This window comes from Coturnix japonica, chromosome 4 (assembly GCF_001577835.2).
Source record: "Coturnix japonica isolate 7356 chromosome 4, Coturnix japonica 2.1, whole genome shotgun sequence".
Taxonomy (NCBI): domain Eukaryota; kingdom Metazoa; phylum Chordata; class Aves; order Galliformes; family Phasianidae; genus Coturnix; species Coturnix japonica.
The window spans coordinates 28,760,060-28,782,627 of record NC_029519.1 but is presented as its reverse complement, the minus strand read 5'-3'; the positions used below and the strand labels follow the sequence as shown (position 1 = coordinate 28,782,627).

Genomic DNA, 22,568 nt, shown 5'->3' with positions numbered 1-22,568 from the left:
ATTATATTAATGTTTCTATTAGTAAATTACACTATTCCTGTTCATTGTCTTTCCTTTCTCTATATTTGAGCTTATTCCCTTTACTTTTGTTTTATATACTTTTGCCTAACAACATCTTAAATACTCTCTACACCTCCTTAATGAAAATTAGTGAGCAATGTTTTTGGGTTTTGTTTGTTTGTTTGTTTGTTTGTTTGTTTCTTGTTTTTTTTTTGCCTTTCCAGTGGCTGACAAGATCATATCCCTGTTGAGATAACTGTACAGGAAACTACTCCTTTTTACATATCCCTTCCAAACCTGGTATAAAACTAAATCTTTCATGGAAATAATTAATTCATAATGTGCTGCATTTCATTCTTTTTCCCACTCATTTAATGGTGCCTGTCTTGGATTCTAAATGTTTTGAATTTGGAATCTCACATCTGCATAAAAGTTAGGAAAATGGCTAGCCCAGGATACAGGTAATTTTTAGAAAGGATTCTTTTGTGTGATGAAAAATGGATCATAATTGTAAAAAAAACTTAAAATATTACTGCTTGTTGTGCTTAGCACATATAGACAAAAAACTGTTGTCTACCTTCTCCAAACAGTTATAGTGATTTTTATTAAAAAAGGTTACCAAAGGATAAAGTCAACAGGAAAATGGAAAGTCTCTCTTGTAGCATCTGGGGCAGATTGTTGGTTGGAGAAGTAGTCATATGCTTGGAGGGACCTATAACAAATTCAGAATAAGGATAGATCTCATGGGGAAAGTCACAGATAATAAAATGTCGATAGAACTTATTAAAATGTACTGCTTAGTTTTCCATTGCTCGTGTCTATTAAATAACTTTCAGTGTTAGGCGAGGGGTACTCCAGGCCTAGCTTGGAAAGAAAAGATGTGGTATATTTGCTTGCAGAAGTGTGCCCCACCATATAGAGCATCACAGATGTGGCTTTTGTCAGACTAAAATGAGAGCTGCTGCCCTTCTCCATGCAGGTCTTGTGCTTTCTGCTCTCTTTACTACTATTCCAATAGGAACTGGCTTGGTTGCAGAAGGATATTTTCACCTAGTGCTAGACAACATCAGGCATCATGAATGACACCCCTTCTGTGTTAACACAGTATTACAGTTTGTGGTAAAACCTGACTTGGAGTCTAGATGGAAGAGGAACTTTCTAAAATACCATGTACTGACTACTGTAATTAACTTTTGCTGAACTAGTAAAAATGTGTAATGTTCATGTCAGTTCTTCATTGATTTATATCTATGTGAGCATTAGAAAACAGACTAATTTAGTGATCCTTGTTAGAATAGGGACTTGAATTTTTATTTTTTTTCTAGATAAGACAGGAATTGTTCTATTTCATATCTGTGAACTACCAACCATACTTTCAAATGGGATAGAATACTAAGCAGCAGTAACATGTGAAAAATATAATTACAAGTATTTGACTACATTCATGAATGGCATAATGGAGCAGCTGTATTATTAAGTTGTCCTTAAGGAATTAAATTACTCTAATGACAATAAATGGAAATGACTGTTATGTAAATGAAAGCCTATTTGCATGAAATGGGCCAATGATATGTGACCAGCTGCTAAGTAGGTGTGAAATCTGATCTCAGAGTTCTGGTTCAGGGACAGGGTGGGCTCTTGCCAAAAGTTTTCATATTACAGCACTTAACCTATTTGCAGAGATTTTGGAATCAGGAGATGTTAGGAGATCTGAAAACTGCAGCTCAGTTTATTCATTTTTTTCTTTCATATTTTGTATTTAAGAAAAAGTTAGTTATGTTCACTGAAAAAAAAAATAAAAATCAATGGTTTCTCTTAAAAGCAAATAAAACGCAAAAAGTGAAATGATACAGCTTTGCTTTATAAGGGAAATATTGTTTCATGTGTGGCATTTCTGAGATAACTGATAATAATATTTCATTGTTATTTTATATTGGATATTGGAGATAATTCAGTGCAAAAGAAATAGTTCAGGACTATCATCACCTTAATAACATATATCTGCTTTATCAACAGAAATGCAAAGGATCCATATCTTCCCAGAAACTTATTGTACCTTATTGCTGCCGGGGCTCAACTCAGACTCCTCTAAGTGCTGACTCAGTTCTGGAAAATAATTCCAACCCTTGTAACACCAAAACTTCTGGAATGGCAAGACCAAAAAATTTTCAGCAAGATTCTTGGTTAGAAGAACAGTTCTATAAGTTACTGAAAACACCACATTATGAAATATCCAACTCTATGCTTTCTCAGAAGGCTGTCAAAACTTACAAGGCTTATGTCTACTTATCTCCGTGGTGCACTGTGGAAGATGAAGGTAAGAAGTCTTTTCTTTCATATGTCATTTTTAAAACAGGAGGAAGTTCAACAATTCAGTGCTTGCCCATTGCCCACCCTATTTTTATTTTTTTTTTAAACAAGTCTAACATTAATTTTTTTCTGTGTTAGTTAATTTCTGTGTGACTGATAAGCTTCTTTTCAAAATTTGAGCACAGTGTATATGTACTGGTTTGGAAATTACATACTCTAGAAGAGTATACCATGGGAAAAAAACATTGGAGAGTTTGTTTTCTGTTTCTCACAAAAACCCACAAACTTCTGTAGAAAGCAGATATCTGAGTAAAAAATATTAGTTATACATAGGGCACAATGAAAGTAACACCTCCTATTTATTTCCATGGAAACTAAAATACATTCAAAGGGAATGATAACATCAACGGACCAAATTGTCACCTATGAAACACTGTTTTTCAGTGTAGTCACCACCATTAGCTGAGCATGAGCCTACTGAGAAGCTCTTCATGGTGTAACAGTTGTAAATGGCTATTTGGAATGTGGCTTGTCTTTCGTATCACTGTTGCAGCTGCTGAAACACACCATGCACCACCTTACCATGCTTGCATCCACTGTTTGGTCTCCATAAACATTCAGGAAGATTAAATGAATGTCAGTGGGTACCATTTTTCTGCATGGTGGAATTCAGTTACTCACCTTTGCCTCATACACTTCCATGTCAGAAATGATTATTTAGACTGCCCCTCTGTTGCCCTCTATCACACAGCAGCAACATGTTACAGGATGTTGGTAGGAAGGTTCAGTCTCTTCAGCAATACCACCAAAATCTGCCTCTGATGTTGTGTGCCGGCATAATAAAATAGGAGGCTTTACTTTCAGAACAGCCTTAGCCTTCATTTAAAGCCACAATTTTCATCAAAATAATATATTTTCAGCCAGCAATTTTTTATATTGAATATAAGCCTCATCTCTTTTCTCACGCTGATAATTTGAGTCACTCCAAAGTGGAAGGAAAATGAGGAAGATGTGAAGTGAATCAAGTCTGTCCTGTGAAGTTTGATGGTTTTTTTGTGGTTTTTTTTTCTTTTTTTCTTTTGTGTGTGTGTGTGTGTGTAAAACCCTAAACTCTCTGTCAGATGGGTATGTATTTCCCACACACTTTTGCCTTCATTTCTACTTTGAAGGTTGAAGCTTTGTGTGTTGTGAAGAAGAATGTTGTAATGGGCATATGTAGAAACATTTCCAGCTTTTTCAGACCTAGCCAGCTGATAGGTTTAGCAACTGTCACTGGTTCTACTTGAGGTACCATAAATCTCATGCAGGTCTATAAAGAGCTGCTCTGAAGGAAAATATCTGTACATCTGATTTTTCCTTTTATGTTTGTGCTGCTCAACATTGGGTAAACTTCTTTTGGCAAAAATAGTTTCAAGCTCTACTCCTTTGGCCTTGTCAAGTATTTATTTAGAGATAAAAGGATGAAACCACTAAGCACTGCAAGTTATAAACCAAATCTAGCTTCCTGACATCCTTAACCTTTGGACTTTTATCTGTGTTCTGTGCAGGCTACCCAAGTCTTGCAATATCATGGACTCTGGTAAATTCTGAGGGGGAAGAAAAAAATCTCCTTTTTGTTTTGATAAGAATGTTGAGGAAGTCTACTTGGCAGTTCTGATGCCCTAAAAATTGGTTTCTACATTCAGATTTGTTGTTTACTCTTATAAAATTCCTATTAAGATAGTAATTTGGGTAGATTTCACCTCATTTCAAGTGCTCTGAATCAAGCAGCTTCTCAATAAATGTCTTCCTAGATATTTGGTTAAACAAACTTATTTATCTAAATTTATATGTTTGTGAAACTTTAGATTACAGTTGCCAAAGTGAGCAGGGTTATTGGGTTGTATCTCTTTCAATATTTTCGTCATTTGAGAGCCATTTCACCTGGGATACAAAGATAGGGTAGCATGAGCTTAACTCTAGTAGCACACTGTAGTAAACTTCCATTCTCAGCATGAAATCCTTGTTTGCATGTGTTGTAGTCTTGAGCTGACACTAAAATGACCTCAGGAAAAGGTTGGTCTTCTAATAAATAGGATCTTTTGAGTGCATTTGCTCTCATAGGTGACTAGTTCAGTAGACTAAATGCAATTATTAATCAGAGAAGGACTGGTACATCACATATCAGTAGTCTCATATTCTTTGCTATGTTTATAAAACTGCCCAATTTTTTTTATACAAAATTTTCCCTGAAATAACCAGTCTCATAACTTTCAGAACCTTCAGAAGTCACCTTTTTATTTTTAATTTTTGTGAAATTAGATCTCCTGAGCCTCCCATGGTATCATCAGAAACAAGTAACACATTAGCATTGTACTTTTTAAACTACATAAATAGAGGTAAGCAGATTTATTCATTTCAGTCCCTGGTATTTGCAGTCTTTCAGAGTGTTCTTCTCCTCATTAAGTATTTTTGAATACACTGTTGTTTTTTTTCCTAAATGTAAGTGGTAAAGGAAAGTGTCTCAGGCATGTAATTTCAGTACTATCTTCTTCCCTTATGACTCATAACTGCTGAAATCAACACAACTTGGGAGGTGCTTAGGAACTTCAGTACCTCTTTAATGTTTTCAAATAGTAACATCTGTGCATGTTTATGCATGCACTGCTTTAGAGTTAATCTTAGCCAATGTTTCCAAGTGTTGAATTGTTGTACTTTTAGAAAGTCCCCGTGCATTGTAAGAGAATTATTGTTATTGAATATTTCATTGAGCAGAACAACAGTAATGATGCAAAACCAGATCTGTTTTTATCAGAACTATGCTTTTGTGTTTAGAAAATGTATTCTGAGGTAACTGGTATGAATTTTCTTTTCCTTGAGTCACCAACAGCCCCTTCCTTTTACTTTCTTCCATAATTAAGGGACATTAATGACTCTGGCTTTGAACACCTCTGGATGTTATTGCAGACCCATTTATTTTAGCCTGCTATCTAGCAGAATAGCTGGCTGACGGGAAAAGAGATGCAGAGGTGGAGAAGGCAGAGAAGTAAAGAAAAAGTTTGGCTTGAAGTCATTCAGTGAAAAAAGTACAGTGGATTCAGAGAACAGTAATGACCTAGAAGACCAATGCTTTAGGAAACAGCTGAGAGGGAATCCAAGTCAGGGGAAGAATCCAACCATTCTGCTTTTGTTAATGTGAACATGTTTTGTATAGGGGCTAGATGGGAGAAATATCCAAAATAACTATTATGCATAGTCTTGATATAACTTGTCATCACTTGACGCTGTATCCTTTGCACTGCTGTCAGCACAGTTGATCTTTGGACAAACGATACAGTGAGCAACTTTTCAGAAATTTCATGAATTTACAGTCTGGCAAGACTGTTTTTGTATTCTAGACAAGCAGCAATTATACCAGATCATTTTTTTGGAATCCTATCAAGGTAATTATCTGTTGTTGGAACTCCATCAACATCTTCCTTTACATCTTTATATAGTGTATTCTAAGCTTTGTGGCATCTAGGTATAGCAAATAAATGAGCTGTCTTTCAAAGCTCAAAGCACTGATAAAACTGTGAAGTATGAAATGAAAGTGCCAAAGTGTCAGAAAGATGTTGCAAATCTGCATGCAAGGAGGAAAGACTATATCAGTTGAAAAAGCACTAATATTGTCTTCTCATAGAAGATATGTACCTGGCATTCAGAACAGTAGTTCTGCATGCTGGGCAAGTTGAAAGATGTACTATAAAGCCTTTTTGTGTACTTTACATATATTGAAATCTTGAAAGCTTTATACCAAGCAGATAATTTTTCTGCTTGTGTTCTATATTTGAAATTAATATTTTCTGTGGAACTATCGCAACTAATGATATATTAATAGTCAGAAGAACAAAAAGACTGAAATTTGTACAACTAAGAGGAGTGATTCTAAGGCAAACATTACATAGTTTGTAAAAATGCATAATTGTATTGAACACAAAACTAGGAAAATACCAAAAATACAGAGAAGGCCAAAAATACAGAGACAGCTTAAATCCCTTCATGGAGTATGTGAATTTGCAGCGCTGAAACAGAAAGATCCATTATAGCTCTCTTAAATCAACACACACATTTAAAATGCAGAAAAGGAATGATCTTGGAAATCAAAGTGATACATCATAAAGTACAGAAAGATTGGTGGAAACTTGTACTTCTGAATAGGTGCATCTCAAGATGTATGTGCTATTCCTCTGGATTTGGCACTCCACCTACTGGAGATCCATTATTTGGAGGTAAATTTTGCTCTCATACTTTAGTATGGGAAGTCTGCAGGGGAATGTCACCGGGCTAATTGCAGTTGTTGTTACTGAGTGAAAGCTGCATGTGCTGCATTTTATCTTCTGCAGTGGGGTGAGAAGGGCTCATAGGATCTGTCGGTATAGACTGACTTTTGAATCCCACTTTATTATTTATTTGTGCATTTTATTTCTCTGAAATTTATGGATGTTTGCAAAACAAAGATGTAAAAGTTCCATTTGCTGGTGTTGAATTGGTACAGTGGAGCATAGTGCAGTGAGCATCCTCAGTTCTATCTTGCCTGTAATGCACCGTGGTATGTTTGTGTGGGTGCATAAAACAAAAAGTTTCCAAATGTATCTGCTTTTGAGTGAACACAGCACAAAATGTAAAGCAGTCCACAATATTGAAAAAGAGTTGTTAATCTGAGGAAGGAAATGCCTAGGGAAAGTATTCTTTTATTTTATTTTATTTTATTTAAAGGAAGATTTCTGGAGGGAGAATACAACTGAGGGAGAAAGAAACAATACTTGTAAAATGCACATATTTGAAGTATATTGAATGTTTATGCTTTATTTGGCTCTTTTAAAACAATGGCTATATGTATACATTCCTCACTAGATCTTTTCTAAAGTGGTTTTTATGCTTAAAAGTGTTTTAGCTTTCACCAGGCTTGTGAATATAAAACAGAGCTTCATGGAGTGTGTGGTCCACTTCCATAATGGTTTGGACCCCAAAATTAATTGCAGAGTGACACTGGAGAGAATGTCTGTTTGCAGGATGTGCATATGTTTGTAGTTTCCCTGAGAAGTTTCTCATACTCTTTCTTGTTAAACAAAACAAAAAACAGAATGATTTGTTATTTTTCTCTAGGGCTTTCTATGCTCGTACATATGTGAATGCATATATTAAAAATTGTTAATATACTGCTTATCTTTTTCACAGAGAAAATAAGTGTAGCTGAGTTGTTGTCTGGGATTGACTTGCTGTGTAGATCTCAGAAGAATGAGGAAAAAAAGGAGAAATTTTCCTATCTCAGGTAAGATCTGGTAGAACTGACTGAACTATTGTCTTCATTCTGAAATACAAATAAAGTTTACCTTGTCTTTTTACATATTATATGTTACACTTAATGTAAATTTTTTACCATAAATTCTTTGAAACATTGTAGAGTTCAGTAAGACCTAAGAAAAATGTTCAGTAGTTTGATTGCTTTGTTTATTTTTATGGAACTCAATGGTGCCTTGTGAATATAATGAATTCCAAGATCTCACAGAAAATGTAGGATAAGCTTTTTCCATTGATACACTTCTAAAACTCCAGTTGCTAGAGTAAGAGATGCTCAAAAAAATTTAAATTTTTAAATATACTTGCTAAAATGATTTTATTATTATTATTTTTTCTTATGGATTCTAGTAATCAAACTCATATTTAAATCTTAAAGTCCAGGATGAGGCCATGTAACAAAACTGTACTGAAATATATTTAAACTTTATTTACACCTCATTTTTAGCATACCGACTTTGCCATTTCCTTTTTAAAATGTCAGTTAAGTGGAATGGTGAACATTTGCAGCAGCTGAAGAACTGGCTCTGCTCTCAGAAATGAACTTTTTTCTTCATTCTCTTCTAATCTATTGGCACAGCATAATCATTCCATGGTACATTTTTCCCTTGTGGCAGCACCACCTCTCCTGAACATGCATAGACGTGGGCTGCACAGGTAGTAACTGCATTGATAAGTATTTCCTCCTCAAAGCTGCAGCCCCTGTGCTCTAATGTGTGTGAGCACATACCCACTCACTAACGTGCATAATGGAGCACATTCTTACCCATTATGGGTATTTATTTGCACTTGTGACGGATACTTTGTAAGCTGAAACTTCTCAAAAGTTGCTTTATGCTTTTGATGATTTAAAGATTTCTCAGACTTCCTTTTTATCATTTCAAACACCTTTCTAATAATAATGCCTTAAAATTGTTGACAATTCCTTTTATCATCTGAATTCTAGCACTTTAAGGAGTGTTCTTAGCGAAACATTTTCAGTTTCAATTTGAGATTGAAATATTGGTGGTAGTCTTAGAAACTTAGCATTTTGTCTGTTTAGCAGTGCAATTATGTTTGCCTTGGAATGAGCACAGTGGAAATAGCTGCCCACAGAAAACACTTCAGCTGTATCAGTGGTCTTTGACTGCTTCTTTCCCCAAATGCTCAAAGGGAGAAAGGATTACACCTTTTGGAAGACTTCCATCCTAAAAGAACAAGCCTCATATAGTTACTGAAATGTTTATCTGATAATTTTGCAGGATTTCTATAGTCTGCTATTCCTTTGCTCCCAATCACTTCTTGTGTGCATCTAGGTAGAAAGAAGTAATGTCACAGTGTGTGGAGGAGATTGGCAATAATAAATAAAAAAAGGCCACTAAAAAGCAGAAAAAGAAGTGGAAGGATTGTCATGAGCAAATGGATACTACACTGAGGTTGAATCCTGAATGTTTGGACTTCCCATTTTTTGACAACTTCATGTGTAGCTCTATATTGTGAAAACATGTGTCAGGCAATGTCACTTTACTGCAGATTCTTGTGTACGCCTGCTACCTTGTTCCATAATTGTGGCTACATTTACATCTTCTGATGTATTTTCTAAGTGATGATGGTAACATTAACTAGCTACTTTTAAGGCACACATGGCAGTTGTATTTATTGAAGTGTAGAGAACTGGCAGAAAATAAAATTGATATTGCCCCATCATCATCAGTAGTATGTGAACTCTGAACTGAAAATCAATGGGTAATTCTACTTGGAGTTTGTCTTTTGCCTTCTCTTACGTGAGGCTCTTAAGATTCTTCTGCACAGTAGGACAGCTCAGTGAGTCTCCCAAAGTTCTTCTGAATTTATGTATGGTTCCAGTGGTTACACTCCCAAGAAAATTAACTTATATCTGTACTTCTGATTTCATTTGGTATTGCTTTCAGCACACTATCTTTTCAGACTGATTATCTCAGGTAACCATGTTTGTGGTTATTTGATCAGCATCCTGATAATTCCTGAAGTGCATTATAAAAGAATATCCGTGCTGTATGATACATATGAGGTGGTCTTTATTTTTTGAAAGTGTAACATTATCTCAGTGATATAGCAAAATTAGGCACTATGCTACTGGTTAATAGCAGTGTTCTTGGTGGCTGTCAAAAGGGAATGGGATTGAAAAAAAGCTGAACACCTTCAAAACCACTGAAAGCTTTGAACCTTTAGAAATAGATTTTTCTGTGTATCATTCTTAATATCAAGGCATAGGGTGTGCGACTTTGGCTATACGTTTTAAAAAAGGAAGTTTATATGATAGCATACTTAACTGCCAAACCCATCTGCGTACATGTGTTATGATAATGATTTCCTTTCCGTGAGTTTTCTATTCCTCTTTCACTACTATCTGGATCTGTGGTTGCACAACAGGTATGAAGAAGCTCTACTGAAGTTTTAAAAGCATTTGATATTACTGTTGACTATGACAGTTCTTGATAACTTCATCTGCAAGCCAGAGCTGAAACTTAGATGTGTTTATCCCATGGAAGCTCCTGGGCTGCTTGTTATTTCTCAACAGTTCTAGAAACTAACAATGGGAACAGACTTACTCACTAGTCTGAATATGCTTTCTGTGCCCAGCGTATATATAACATTTCTATATTTAATGGAGCCCAAAAGCCCAATCTCCCTGACTAAACAAAAATGTAGCAATTTGGTGAAAGGCACTCATGAACATGAAGTAGTTCTTATGAACACGTATCAGTTTTCAGTAATTGATTTTTTGATAGAAAGTACTAAGTATCTTTGAAATTATTTACCCCAACTACATACCATGTTGTTTTGATGGTAGGATAAATGAAACATCTGGAACTGCTGTAATTATTCTGTAGAGCAGTCTGTGAACAGCTGAGCAGACAGATTGGCATGGTTACGAAGAAACAAGGTCCAGGGAAGTCAGATCCCACTCATCCAAAAGTGAATGGAGCTTCACAGAAGTTTTCCTTGTCTCAATGATGCCTACTATTAATGTATCATACACAGCATATCTGTAGGCAATGCCACTTGCCCACATTTTACCAATATAGACAAATTTTGTATCTTCCAGTGCCACTGTAGGAGGTATTTGTTTACTTTCATTCTTTGACTTCTGTATTTGCGATCACAGTGAGTGCCAGTTAATAAAAGTCACGATGACAGAAGTCAGTCTGTGAAGAGCTAGAATAAAACTGTCAATTTATTTTCTATTATTATAAAGCAGTTTTTAGATTGCAATGGCTTATAAGCACATCTGAAACGAATATCTAACTTAGAAATTAGTCTCTTGAATTAGCAGGTACCCAGCCCAAAAGCTATTGTTCATTCAATTGTTCATTCACTTCGTCTTTTATTTTAAGTGTTTAAAAACATATTTCAAAGTAATACATTGCACAATATGAGAGTTTAGCTTACAATAAAGTCTTGTAGAAATACAGATGATTAAGTTTTGCTTTGTTGTTGTTGTTGTTTTCTTTTCTGTTTTTTGTTTGTTTGTTTGTTTGTTTGTTTCCTAAAGCAAATCCCTGGATTTACCTATTTCTTCTCCTGGGCCGGGTGATATTCCTGGGTTTCAGATCACTCACAAAGGTAAAGAGGAGTAAGTCCTGTTCTGGTTTACAGAGTAGATATAATCTGATTAGTCTATGCAGAGTACTAGAAAAGATAACTGGAGTTTTTTTGAGGGATAGTTGTGGAGTATATTCTTTCCTAGTGTTCTTCAAATCTGAAAATGTTTAAAACATTGATGCTAGACAAATGTGCCTTTTTTTTCCTCTTTATTTTTTTATTATTTTTTTAAATTTCAGTCTTTTTTATAAATTCATTTAACTCGGTGACAATGCACAGTATTTATCCCCTAACTCCTTCCCAGTGAACTGGCTTTACTAGCTTACTTGAAACATTTATGCTCTAGCCTTCAAACTCATAGGGAAATGTGTCTTCTAGTGTTTTGTTGTGCACCATTAGACATATTTCTTTGTACATATGAGAAAGTAATAAGAATTTGTCTGACTATCTTGAGCAATTCTGGCAAGCATCAAATCTCTTCCAGAACTCACTTGGATATTCAGATATCTAAGCACTGTTAATCCAGACAGCAGTCTGCCCCTGGGGTATGTAGCTATTGGCCCAAAAGCTTGACTGATGTTTTCTCCAGTGTATGGCATATGGCTGTGGCTCTGGTCAGTGATCCTGACACCTAATGTGCTTCTATCTGCTCTATCCTTGGTTCTTGATCCTGAATTTTGAATCTTTACCCCTCTATCCTGCTTGTTGTCATAGCCATACTAATTCTGCTCTAGCTTTCTTTGTTTGATGCTCCATTTTGCAGGATAAATCTCTGGACTGTCAGACTAGTCTTGGGAAGTACTTTACTAGGAGAGTGGTACAGGAGAGGTCCTGGAACAGGCTGCCCAGGGAGGTTGTGGATGACCCATCCCTGGAGGTGTTCAAGGACAGGTTGGATGGGGCCCCGGGCAATCTGATCTAGTAAATGTGGAAATTTGTTGGCCCTGCCAGTCAGCGGGGTTGAGGCTTCATGATCCTTGAGGTCCCTTCCAACCTGAGTCATTCTGTGATTCTGTGACATGAGGATCTTTGGTCTCTTTCATTCCAAGGGTACTGAGAATCAGGTAGAAAGATCTGACTTGTGAAGACACGTGACCTGAATTTTCCCTGATAAACAGAAACAATAACAAAAATGTGTTTTCCATAAATGCCTCTTAAGGCTTTCAAAGACTTAACTGAGCATTGGATCATATTAGTCACTAAACATCAACGCTAATCTACTGCACTTAAAAGTCCCTAGGCAATCTGTTTCTAGCAGTAAAATGATCTGTCTACTCTGATCTTCCCTCTTTCTCTGCATTGTAGAGTCTTGCTATAAGCCAAAGCTTTCAAAAGCAGTAGATTCTCTGACAGTTAGGTACTAAGAAAGAGTTAACATCCCTTCTGTCTTTTAATGACTTCTGTTTATGACTGTCACCCACTTCAGAATCTAAATTTCCATACAAGCAGTCAAGAAAAGGCTGATTTAAGGTACCATCAATAAGAAACTGCTGTCTTAAAGAATGGGAAAGTTTAGAATGTATCCACAAAGTGTTTTTGCCAATACTTTGAAGAATGGCAAAGAGGCTCTGAAAAGCTTTACTTAATTGTTCTTTAGAACTAAATTGCAGCATGACCATTTCTCCCAAACTCAATGGCAGTCTGTAGTTGTCCCCTTGGATCAGATCAGGCAGGGAGTAGCTCTCAGTTACTGTTTGTGCTTTGCTCCTCCCTCCATTACAAGGAGGAAGCAATCTGTCACTGTTTTTTCAGCGCAGGATTACTTTTCCTTCCTAGCTGGCCCAGATCTGCTGGCTAGTAAAACTAGCTCCCAGCATTCATGCTGTGCAAACCACGGGATACAGTGATGAGGAAAAACCTCTGTGGTGTCAGTGAGAGAACTGAACTGCTATTCTGTGGAACAGAAAAATGTGAGACAATCTTGCAAAAGTTTCTGACTTTGGTTTTTACTTTCTGATAGTTTCATATTTGCTTATTTGAACTGACACATGTAAGTAAGCTCTGGGTGTGTGCAAGATTATTGATTTCCCTAAGTGAATGTTGGCTGGAGTTATATTGTAGTGTGGGAGTCATAAATAAAAAGGGAGAGAAATGTAATCTAGCAGTGTATTTGAAAACAAAATAGGCAATTATTTTATTGGTATTACTCTTTTTTCCTAACAGTTCTGAAAGTTGAGGCTAAGCATTAGCTCAGCTATAAAATGGTGTTTGCACATCTTCATAAGAGAACCCTTAATTATGCCCTCATAATATCTGCAAAAAATGTTGATTTCAAAGAAAAGATTTTAAAAATGCTGCTGTTTATTGTTTTCAAGGCTTGACTTTTTTTGTTTTGTTTTGTTTTTGTTTACTGAAAGAATGCAAACTGCAGTTTTACCCCCCTCTAAAAGTGCTTCTTAAGGTTAGTGGATTTTGTCATGAGGAACAAGGAACTGGTAGTAATGGAAATGCCTAAGCATATAAAAAGAATATATGTTTTCTAATAAGTTATTTAGTGATTAGTGCCAAAATTCTTCAAACCATATTCAAGCAGCTGTCAAACTAGCTGAATACCTAAGTCTTCAGTAAAAACAGTAAATTATTTGATGAGAAATGTCAAGATTAATTCTTGAATGTTTTTAGCAAATTACATTAGTCCAGCTGTCTTGCAAAGTAAAAGGACCTGAGCTTTTTCCATATCTTCTGGGAACAAAAACTGACTAATTCTGTAAATGTTTGTACAGATTTGGTTGTATTCCTCTGAGCCTAAACTGCATATTAAATTGTGATCGTCATTCCTCTTGTAGAAGCTAATTAATTCAATTAAAGCTATCAAGACAAGGACTTTAAGAGTATAGCCAGGCATTGATTCTTGTACATGAACATGTTTGCATGTGTATCCACAGGCATATATGAAAATATGCCTGGACTGAGATTAACTGATCCACTTTGATTACAGATACTGCTATGGTCATGGTTCACAATTGATATGATCCATTTATTATTTGGCATTTATTAATGCCAGATAAGTATCAGCCATTTTGATTTATTTTTCAAATAATAAGTAGAGTGATAGTCTCTTATATTCTCTGAACTTACAGGTAAAGCTCCTTACACTGTTTCCATAACTCTCTTAGAGTTCATATTGCCACCTTGCATGACAGAGAGGTGACATATTTTTGTCAGCATTTCTTGCTCAGGACCCTGGAGAGGCACGCAGTGTGCAAGTGAGGAGAAATTGAAAGGAGAGGAATACAGGAATACAAGTGCTTTTTTCACGGTTTTCTTCCAACCTTCAAACTCGTATGAAGCTCATATGAGTGATAAGTTACAAGGGCAGTAAATTGGATTCAATCAGTGTAAATTGTAGAGTGGCTCTTTCTTTTCTTCTGCACATCCATGGCGACTTGTAAGCAACTAAGAGGCTTGAGTATTGGTATGGAGTTTTTCATCTTTCCTTCTCTCAGCAAAAGTCTGAAATCTTTTGCACAAAACTCTGAGGCTCTTGGTTCTATTTATTTACTGCTTTAAGTTGTTCCTCATATAAAGATGATTGAATTCTGAATATTTCTCTTTCAATGACCTAGATAGTTAAAGGCTGAGTTAAATCAAAGGTCTAGCTTATCTCCATCAGCCAAAAACAATCCAAGCCAAAGGAACTGATGACAAATATGTGAAAAATCAAACATATTTGATGATAAGGAAATAGTGCCAGAAACTTTGTACTGACTTGGTTCATCCTTATTCATGAACAAGGATGAGTCACAGTCAAGCATTGGCTTGAACTTATTTCAGCTTTTTCATTCTGTTGCCCACCTCTATTTCTGTCATAAGGAATAATGATTTTCTAGCAGAGTACAAGGAGGCAAGTTGGAATTCAGCTTTTGTCTGTATACATATATTTTTTAAAAGATGAATGTGCTCAGCAAAGAGAAATTCAGCTTAGGCAGTTGAAGTTTCTTTAAGTAGCTGTAAACAGGTCATAGTAACAGAAACATGACCTGTTTGTTGGGAAGGACTAGTAAGAATGCTGATCTTGCCCATTTTAGCATAATTCTTGATGATGAGTTGTTAGAGTTAGGGTAGTATGGTTAGGTTGCAGATGGATTTGATGATCTTTAAGGTCTTTTCCAACCTGAGTTATTCTATGATTCTGTGATTCTATGAGTGATATGTTCCAAGTAAAGCACTTGAATTATACTTCAAAAATGTAATACTGTGATCAGAATATCTGTAAGACCACCTTTTTTTTTATGCTTGGACTTACTTAATAAAGTAATGCTGCAGCCTCCACAGTGGTTCACAGCCTGATTCAGGCTCTTTCCCCACACCATTTTTATTTTTTTTTATTTTTATTTTTTTTTTAATACTGCATTCAAATAGTGTGCTTTTTCCCATTCACTGTTAATGTATATGGCTTCATAGTTAGGGTATGACTGATTTGGTAGTGGATAGAAAGCAGGATCTTGGAAGCCATATATGTTTAAGTATTTGCCAAACCTGCTTTCCACAGACAGGTCCTAAATGAAAAAAATGTATTAATATTAGCATTTCTGAATGCACTGCTGAAAAATAACTTTTACAACAACAGTCATTTTTTCTCTTTTTGTTTAACAGATGACACTAATAAGAAATTTGTTTTCTGAATAAAAGACTTGATGCAGTAAAGGCCAGAAGCTGAAAGGCCAAGTGTTGGATTGGTACTGCATTATCTGTGACAGCTGAACAGTTCTGAAAATCTGATCTTTAGAGCTGAAGGACTGCCAAAAGCTGGAGGCCTTAGTATGTGACTTGGGCTCACTTCTAAACAGGATTTGATGCATAATCACACCAAACTTTGCTCAGAGTGAAAACATCTGCACTTTCCTTTTTCCCTTTAAAGGGACACTGGCTAGTTTTCGTGCTTCAGTAGGAGCATGTCTAGCTCCAGCACCCTTTTGTATGTCACAGGTTTAGGTAATTATGTAGTCAGTCACACCAAGGTAGAATGTAAAGAAAAAATTCATTTGGGATGGAATTTCAGTCCTCAATATAAGTGTTTTAAGAAATAATCAAATTACTGCTGCCTGCTTCAGGTGCATCTGCCTATTTCTTTTTTTTATTGTATAGGAAAACTGACAAATTTTTCTGTCAAAAAAAGGGGGAAAAAATGGTGTCCAATGAAGTTGAGATCATTTTTAGATTCCATTGTGACTATCTTTTCAATTATTTGCTCCTAAAATGATGGAGTTATTGGTAATTAACATGAGGTATAGTTTTAAGCTACATAACACCATTTGTGGGTATTAGGTTTTATTGTGCGTTACTTCCATCTTACCATGGGAAACTCTGAACTAGTTATTTTTCTTTCTTGATTCGACAGAGTTCATGGTGACATCAGGAATAACAGCAACAAAAAAAAAAAAAAACAACCAACAAAACACAACATATTTGTTTAATAACAAAGATACAAAAATTTGATGGTGCTTTCTTTCATGGGAAAGTGTGTGAAAAATTGTTTCATTTCATAAAGGAGAGTGTTATCTGGAAATAAGGTTTGAAGGAAGGAAAGGAGAAAAACACCCATAGTGCTGCAAATTAGCAGTGAATTCTCAAAAGAATCTTAAAATAAAAAAAGGTGAGGAGATTTCACATGACCTTTATGAAAGATACTCACACAATATATTGCTTAGGCACTTTGATGTTTTGTTGATACAATCAAAGGCTTTTAAGAGCAAATTAGAAGTAGCAGAATTTTGAAGCATTTGAAAAAATCAGATCAGTTTGCAGCAATGATGAAATAACTTCTGCTCTCCTGACCACAGTGGTGGTTGTTTGAATTACAGTCTTTATTCTTTCCTCTGTTTCTTCTGCCCTAGTATTATTTCCTTTTACTTTTTTTTTTTTTCTCCATTTTTTCATTACAGCTTAGTAGAAAAGCTTTACTGATTGGAACAGGATTCAGTTTGGGGATTGCAGCTTTGTATGTATTTCTAAAGGTTTTATAGTCAATATGGGCTATATTTTTAGCAGTCTTCTCACATGCCTATTAAATACAGGGCTGAACAATTGTAATTATTGAACTAATACCTAGGTCTCAAAGTAGGAGCATTCACTTCAGTGAAGAGCTGCTGTGAAAGTCCATTTGAAAAATAACCCATGGGGATGAGATGGAGAAGGAGGGAAGGAAACTGTAGTTCAAAGTTGTTTTTTTTTTTTTTTTTGTTTGTTTTTTTAACAGCAACATAATCCATTCATGTGTATACTTGATTCTGTTTCCTGTTGTATTTTCACTTCAATAAATTAGGCCTAAGGAAGTTCTTTGAGGGCAGAAACTGAATTCTTTAGTGGAAAGAATGGCTATGAAATAAAGTATCACTGAGTATTTGGAAATGAGCGGTTGGAGAAAGATATTAAAGAGGAAGATTAACTTGTAGGTTTAGGATGGTGGGGTTCAACAGAAGATCTCCAAGGTGCAAAAGGAGATCTTATGAATTGGTAATAGGGACACAATAGCATCTGATTTCAGAGTTTTAGAGATGTTTTCCATCAATGTTCCTAAGCCAGTGTGATGTTAATGAGGCGACCCTAGGATACTCAGATATGTACTGCTGGTATAACTTATATTTTATTCACTGTGAAATTGTATATCTAATGTAATCTACAATAGATCTCAATCTTTTCTATATATTTCTGTGACGTGCTAAAACATTCTGAAGCACCTGGAGTCAGGTCCAATGCCTAGCAACTGGATTGCTTTGTAGGTCTTCATCATCTTGCACTGAAGTAGTGAAATAAATTTTATCTCATATACACACGTGTGTGCATGCATGCAAAACCTACCTGCCTCTTTCCATTTTCAAATCTTCTATGTTAATCCTGTTTATAAGTGCCATTCAGACTGGAGGCATCATTCTTGCCCCTGGAGAGATGTGGGTATGCTAACTAAGCAGCTGAACTGGGTGAATGATAATCTGATATCATAAGTACTTGAAAGATATTTTAAGATTTCTAATGCATAGAAATAAAGCTGATGAGACTTTTAGTATAAACAGTTAATATGCTGTGGACAGGATAAATAGACAAGCGTGTGCAATCTTGATTCTTCAAAATATTTAGTGTTGATGGCAACTATCAAGCTTGATTTTGAAGTTTCTGAAGTTTAGAAAGGATGTATAAAACCTTCCTTTTTCTTTTTTCTTTTATCTTTTCTCACTCTCTCCTTTTTTATTATTTATTTATTCATTTTTACCAAAATATAAAAGGCAATCTGGATTGGTTATGAATTGAAATATACTTCGGAAAAAAACCACATCTTTAAGAGCGAATTTATTATAACTTTGGCATGAACCCATTCAGCTGAGGTATATATCAGCTTTACTACATTTTATCAGTTTTTGTGAAGCAGAGAGCACAATTATAGAAAGTTCAGCGTACAGAGCAGATGTTTATTTCAAGTGTTTAATGCATGAAAATATTTTCAAACCTGCATTGGTGAAAATATTTTGCATAAAGTATGCAACAATGCAACTACCTTTTCTAAACAAAACAGGGTTGTACTTTTCACTTGTTAAATCAGCTTTAGCAGTTCTTAGAAATGTCATTTATTAAATGCCAAGCTAATTATTTGTAATACCAGCTCTGAAAAGCAGGCTTTCTGCACTTGCAGAAGATTTTCCTTTTTATTTACAGTCTGTCTGGTACATTTCTGATAAGCAAATTAATAATTTTTGTGAAGACAGTAAACTGTTTGTGAAATGCATACCTTTGTTTAGACTGTAGAAGATTGTTTCCTGATATTTTAATGAAAGGAAATGAAGAATATATTCTTATTTTAAATAACCATTTTAAAAGCACCTGGCTATATTACATGACAGATGAGTTCTGGCAAATAACCTTTGTCTGGCAGGGACTGATACCACTTCTGTGAGGAAGAAAGGATTGATTTTCCTCTACCTACAAGGTGTTACATTGGGTCAGGTCAGTCCCATAGACTAGGGGAAGAACTCATTGAAAAGCAGCCCTACAGAGAAGGGCTTGGGACTCCTGTTCTATGAAAAGCTTGACACAAATCAACAGCATGCATTTACAGGCTGGAAAACCAGCTGCACCATGGTCTGCATCAAGAGAGGTAGCCTGTAGGGAGAGTGAGGAGATTGTCCAATTTTATTCTTCAGGTTACCTTAAACTTCATATTTCAAGAGTTCAGCTAACAAAGAGAGGAGGACGAGACTGCAGATATCTCTGTAACTATTTAGATTTAAAATTTTCTCATAACTGATTAAAGTTCACTACTTTTGGAGAATGAGACCTGGACAAAAAGAATGTTGGATATTTTTCAGTATGTCTGGTCTGTATTGATATGAATGGTAGGAAAAACTTGCCTATTACTTTTCACTAGCCAAATTTTATTTGGTTTTCCTGAAATGGTCTGATCTTCTGAGGTATCTTTGATTCCTTATACTGTAGTGCACTCACTGAAATCAAGGTTGTATTTTCTTCTAAAAAGCAGAAAATTCTTTCATTCTGTCAGTATTAAAATTACTGTGATATAGGCTAAGCATTCTACCATTTCAAATTTGTGTTATTTTGTACAGAACATAACAATCACTACCATGTGATGGAAGAACTTCCTACAGTTGTACATTTGTACAAAAAAAAAAAAAAAAAAGTAAGATTATTTATTTTTGAGAACTTTATAGTACATACACTATACTTTATATAGTAATTTATTTTACAATGTAATCTGGCAACTCATCTTAAGTAATGCGTGCATTTTTTTCATTAAATGAAGTTGTATTGGAGGAAAGAATTCAGCAGAGTTGAAGCTGATAGGGACAGTTTTTATTTAATGTATGTGTACTTTGCCATTAGGAACACTTTAAAGATATTATCGTATTGGAGTAAGAACTATGTTGTGACTTGGCACAAGATACATGCATTACACTGACTATGATGGAGTTGCAGTTAGACAGAATCAGACTGGCTCTTTAAAACGCAGCTCTGTTCCTGTTTTCAGCCTTAATCTGAAAGTAGCATACAAGTTAGGTAATTTTCAGGAGAATAGAACAGGAGGTCTCTCGGCCAACATGGCAGCCAACAGGTTTAAGAGAGGAACAGGAAGCCATGCTAATTCTTTCTGTGATAAGGTGAATGGAAGAATGCATAACTTCTTTTATGCCTTTCTATGGAGGCTATCCTGATAAAATGACACTTTCAGTTTTTCCTTTGAAAATACTGAAAGGACTGCATTCAAAGCTATGCAATGAGATGCTGACATTAAGATTATGCTCATTGATCCCCAAAATGAGTGTGAGAATATTTAAAATGTTTTTTGGAATCTCTTGACTCACCCCATCGGAGTTAGATATCAATTCCACTTCCACAATTTGAAACTAGAAATTCAGTAGCTTGAATGCAGATAAATAATGTGAAGTAATTTAGATAAATGATATGTTTTTCAAAACCACATTAATCTGCTCAACAGGTAAAGAATACTGGGACTGGAGAGGCATGGTTGCATCAATTCCTGTGAAGGAGGCTGATCAGATGAGTCAAAAACGTGTGGGACTGAAGAAGGTATGTAAAGTGACTGAGTGTTGGTAAGGGTAGATCAAGTCTGTGTACATTACAGATTAGAAATATTTCAGTAATAATAATAATTACTTTGCACATGAGAATTTATAGTCTAGATGGTGTTATGAAAGCATGGTAACAAAGCTCATAGTTGGAGTAGTAACCAAGTTTTTGTGTCTAAAACATTATTAGCTTAGTAGGTAGCCTTCAAATATTATGAGAACTATGGTCAACCAATTACCATGGATAAACTAGTTTTTCACAGATTTCCAGAATTTGCATCATCATGGCACGGCTCTCATTATTTTGCAGATTTGATTCTGACTGTGCACTATCCAAAAGTGTAAGATTTCTCCCAATGGCTATTAGAGCTAAAATTATTTGATCCAGCCTCATGAAATGTAGTGCGGTAACTCTGTAGCTTACTGTACCTTTGTAGTGATTTTAACAAGTATTTCTTAAAAATGTTTTAACACTTCAAAGATGACTGATTCTCAATTTTTTATTATTACAAATGAGGTTATGTGCATAAATAAATAAATGTGTTTTTAAGTTTTGTTAATTCTTAATGTATGGTGACATGCAGTCGTATGGTTTTGAGTTACAAAAATTAAATGTTAAATATAATTTAAGGTATCATGCAGCTGTTGGATATAAATTCCATACTTAAAATTTTCTCTTTGACCCTAGAAGTCAATAGGACATATAATCATAGAATGGCTTGGGTTGGGAATGTATTTTAGGTTGTTGGAAAACCTTTGTGAAGTCTGAAAGACTGGGAAGAAACAAGTGGAAAGTTTCCTTTTTCTTTAAATGTTTCTTTTGTTCATAAAAAGGAACCTCTGTCTGTGAATAAAGAGAATATAAAAGATGAGAGGAGGTTTGATGACTTAAATTGAGTCAGACAGGATTCTGGATAGCGGCTGTTGAAATTCTATCACCTCTTGATCTGGGAGATGTTATCCCTAAAAGCATCATATAATTATAGCTGCTTTTAAATGATTCATCCTCAGATAAATACAGTTGGATAATTGTTCCCTGTATTCTTTGGAAAGCACTGTGAACATAGGCTATGTATAAACACGAACTTTTATTTCTTCACTGTAATTCAGTTCTACTTGTAAACTGTCCTTAGATGCAGTTAATTCATGAAAAGAGAGTGACTTTGAACAGATACGTTTTTATCTGATAATCCTAGGACTTTCCTGCTGAAGGCAACTGTACCATTTAGGTATACAAGATATTAAGCACTGTTTTTTCCTTAGTTGTTATTATTTTTTCTTTAAAGTCTCAGTGCTCTGTGGGAAAACAGCTCTAGTCTCTTTTGGTGGTTAGAAACCTTAATCAGTTTTCACCCTAAATTTAGGCATGGCTAGTTTGTACTGACTTTGTAACATGCCAACATTGTAATTTGGTGTTACAGTTCTCCCTTCTTGACTTGTCACGCCCACTCCTGCCTGAATTAATTGTGTACACTGTCAGACTCTATCTCTCTGGGCTGAAAAAGGTCATAATACTTCTTGTTTCCTCTCATCTGAGACACTCTTCATTGCACTGATTATCCTAACAGCCATTTCTCCACACTCTGCAGTCAGTGCTGGAATGCTGAGTGACCATACTGATGGACAATATAACACCACACATGATAGCACGGATTTCTAAGCATATTTTCAGAAGAGTTTTCAGAAGTTAGCTGCAAAATGGTGCCTGATATTGTTACTTCTGATTTGAAATCTTTACTAGGAAGTATGGTAATCTAAAGATATCTTGGTTGATATTGATCCATAAAGGCACAGAGTCTAGAATTTAGTTTGCAATATTGAATAGAATTGTTGAAGATA

At 35.4% G+C, this 22,568-nt stretch overlaps 1 protein-coding gene across 4 annotated transcripts in view; it reads left to right on the top strand.

Moving 5' to 3' along the window:
* The window catches only part of IQCM (IQ motif containing M), a 130,828-nt gene that overhangs the window by 39,183 nt on the left and 69,077 nt on the right, over positions 1-22,568 (top strand). For all 4 annotated transcript variants that reach the window (XM_015861182.2, XM_015861183.2, XM_015861181.2 and 1 more), the window contains 4 exons: positions 2,017-2,317; positions 7,510-7,603; positions 11,144-11,214; positions 20,639-20,730. In XM_015861182.2, the coding sequence (XP_015716668.1) occupies positions 2,017-2,317; positions 7,510-7,603; positions 11,144-11,214; positions 20,639-20,730 (558 nt within the window). The remainder of the gene's footprint in view (positions 1-2,016; positions 2,318-7,509; positions 7,604-11,143; positions 11,215-20,638; positions 20,731-22,568) is intronic.